Below are 2,188 nucleotides of genomic sequence, written 5' to 3'. Positions count from 1 at the left end.
GTCGGTGGGGGGTAATCTGTGGCAGGAGGCGGTCTCGAAGGTAACCAGGTCCGATGCCATGGAGCGCTTTAAAGATAATAATCAGCACCTTGAAGCGCACCCGGAAGGCCACCGGCAGCCAATGCAGCTCGCGCAAAAGCGGCGTGACGTGGGAGCGACGAGTCCCTCCCAACACCGCCCGCGCGGCCGCATTTTGAACAATAATAATAATAATAAAGTTGGAAGGGACCTTGGAGGTCATCGAGTCCAACCCTGCTCAGGCAGGAAACCCTACACCATTTCAGACAAATGGCTGTCCAGTCTCTTCTTAAAAACCTCCAGTGTTGGAGCATTCACCACTTCTGGAGGCAAGGAGTTCCACTGGTTAATTGTTCTCACTGTCAGGAAGTTTCTCCTTAGTTCCAGGTTGCTTCTTTCCTTGATGAGTTTCCATCCGTTGCTTCTTGTCCTGCCTTTAGGCGCTTTGGAAAATAGCTTGACTCCCTCTTCTTTGGGGCAGCCCCATAGATATTGGAACACTGCTATCATGTCCCCCCTCGTCCTCAAAATATTGTGGTTGGAATTTCACCTCTGTGGGATTCATTTTATTCTCATGATGCGAAGACCTTTTCCCACTAAGCAGACGCGGTTAACGTCCCTTCTGATTGTGCTCGTTCCAGGTGGCATGCAAGATTGGAATTACCTGAACACTAATTGCTTTGAGGTGACGATCGAGTTGGGCTGTGTCAAGTATCCCAGGGCAGAAGAATTGCCTAAATACTGGGAGAAGAACCACCGGTCCCTGCTGCAGTTTATCAAGCAGGTAAGATGATCCGCAGCCCTGCAGGATTAAGAAACGCTCACCTATGCTGCTGCATACTGCGCAAGGAGAAAATACAATCAGAATAACAGTTGGAAGGGACCTTGGAGGTCTTCTAGTCCAACCCCCTGCTCAGGCAGGAAACCCTATACTATTTCAGACAAATAGCTGTCCAGTCTCTTCTTAAAAACCTCCAGTGTTGGAGCATTCGCCACTTCTGGAGGCAGGTTATTCACTGATTAATTGTCCTTACTGTTAGGAAGTTTCTCCTTAATTCCAGGTTGCTTCTTTCCTTGATTAGTTTCCTTCCTTCTTTCCTTCCTTCCTTCTTTCCTTCCTTCTTTCCTTCCTCCCTCCCTCCCTCCCTCCCTCCCTCTCTCCCTCCCTCCCTTGGAATAATAGAATAATTGAGTGAGGAGGGATCTTGGCAGTCTTCTAGTCCAACCCCCTGCTCAAGCAGGAGACCCTATATCATTTCAGACAAGTGACTGTCCAATCTCTTAAAGAACTCTAGTGATGGAGCACCCACAGCTTCTGGTGGCAAGCTGTTCCACTGCTTGATTGTTCTCACTGTCAGGAACTTTCTCCTTAATTCCAGCTTGCTTCTCTCCTTGATTAGTTTCCAACCACTGTTTCTTGTTCTGCCTTCAGGTGCATTGCAGAGTAGGAGACCCCCTCTTCTCTGGGGTAGCCCCTCAAATACTGGAATACTGCTATTATGTCCCCCCTAGTCCTTCTTTGCTCTAGACCCAGTTCCTGCAACCGTTCTCCATATGTTTCCGTCTCCAGGCTTTTAATCATCTTAGTTGCTCTTCTCTGCACTTTTCCCCCTGGCCCTTGTTTCCTCATCGGTTTGGGAAGACACATCAAAGACTAATAAAATCTTTTTTTGCCAAATGCACAATTCATCCACCTCTCCTCACTTAGGTTCACCAAGGGGTCAGAGGGTTTGTTTTGGATGCCACTGATGGACGCGGCATCTTGAACGCGACCATCAGCGTGGCCAGCGTCGACCACCTAGTCTCCACCTATAAAGCCGGGGATTATTGGCGCCTGCTGACTCCAGGAACATACAAGATCACGGCATCTGCCCGAGGGTAAGCCACGCGGCTTTGTATTTCTAATATCCGTTGCTTTCACCTGAAAGCTGTGAAAGCCAGCTGGACAACTTTGAGCCAGTCACCAGGAGACAGTGGTTTGTATTAAATGGTGGTTTATATTTCACTCTCTAATATACACTAGGAACAAAATACATACCCATGGCAATACCTCTCATCGGCCGATACGCTCCCACAGAGAGGGTCTCCTCAGGGTGCCGTCAGCCAGACAATGCCGGCTGGCGACCCCCAGGGGGAGGGCCTTCTCGGTGGGAGCCCCCGCCCTATGGAA

At 49.5% G+C, this 2,188-nt stretch overlaps 1 protein-coding gene across 1 annotated transcript in view; it reads left to right on the top strand.

Annotated features, from left to right (window-relative positions):
* The window catches only part of CPD (carboxypeptidase D), a gene marked incomplete at its 5' end in the record, with an annotated part of 38,380 nt that overhangs the window by 17,338 nt on the left and 18,854 nt on the right, over positions 1–2,188 (top strand). Inside the window, 2 exons of the mRNA XM_015827798.1 lie at positions 660–802; positions 1,727–1,896. Coding sequence (XP_015683284.1) covers positions 660–802; positions 1,727–1,896 — 313 coding nt within the window. The remainder of the gene's footprint in view (positions 1–659; positions 803–1,726; positions 1,897–2,188) is intronic.

The sequence above is a fragment of the Protobothrops mucrosquamatus genome, unplaced genomic scaffold (genome assembly GCF_001527695.2).
Source record: "Protobothrops mucrosquamatus isolate PMUCROS unplaced genomic scaffold, P.Mucros_1.0 scaffold3954, whole genome shotgun sequence".
Classification (NCBI taxonomy): Eukaryota; Metazoa; Chordata; class Lepidosauria; order Squamata; family Viperidae; genus Protobothrops; species Protobothrops mucrosquamatus.
Note: the sequence above shows the minus strand (reverse complement) of the source record. Positions and strands in the feature narration are given on the sequence as shown.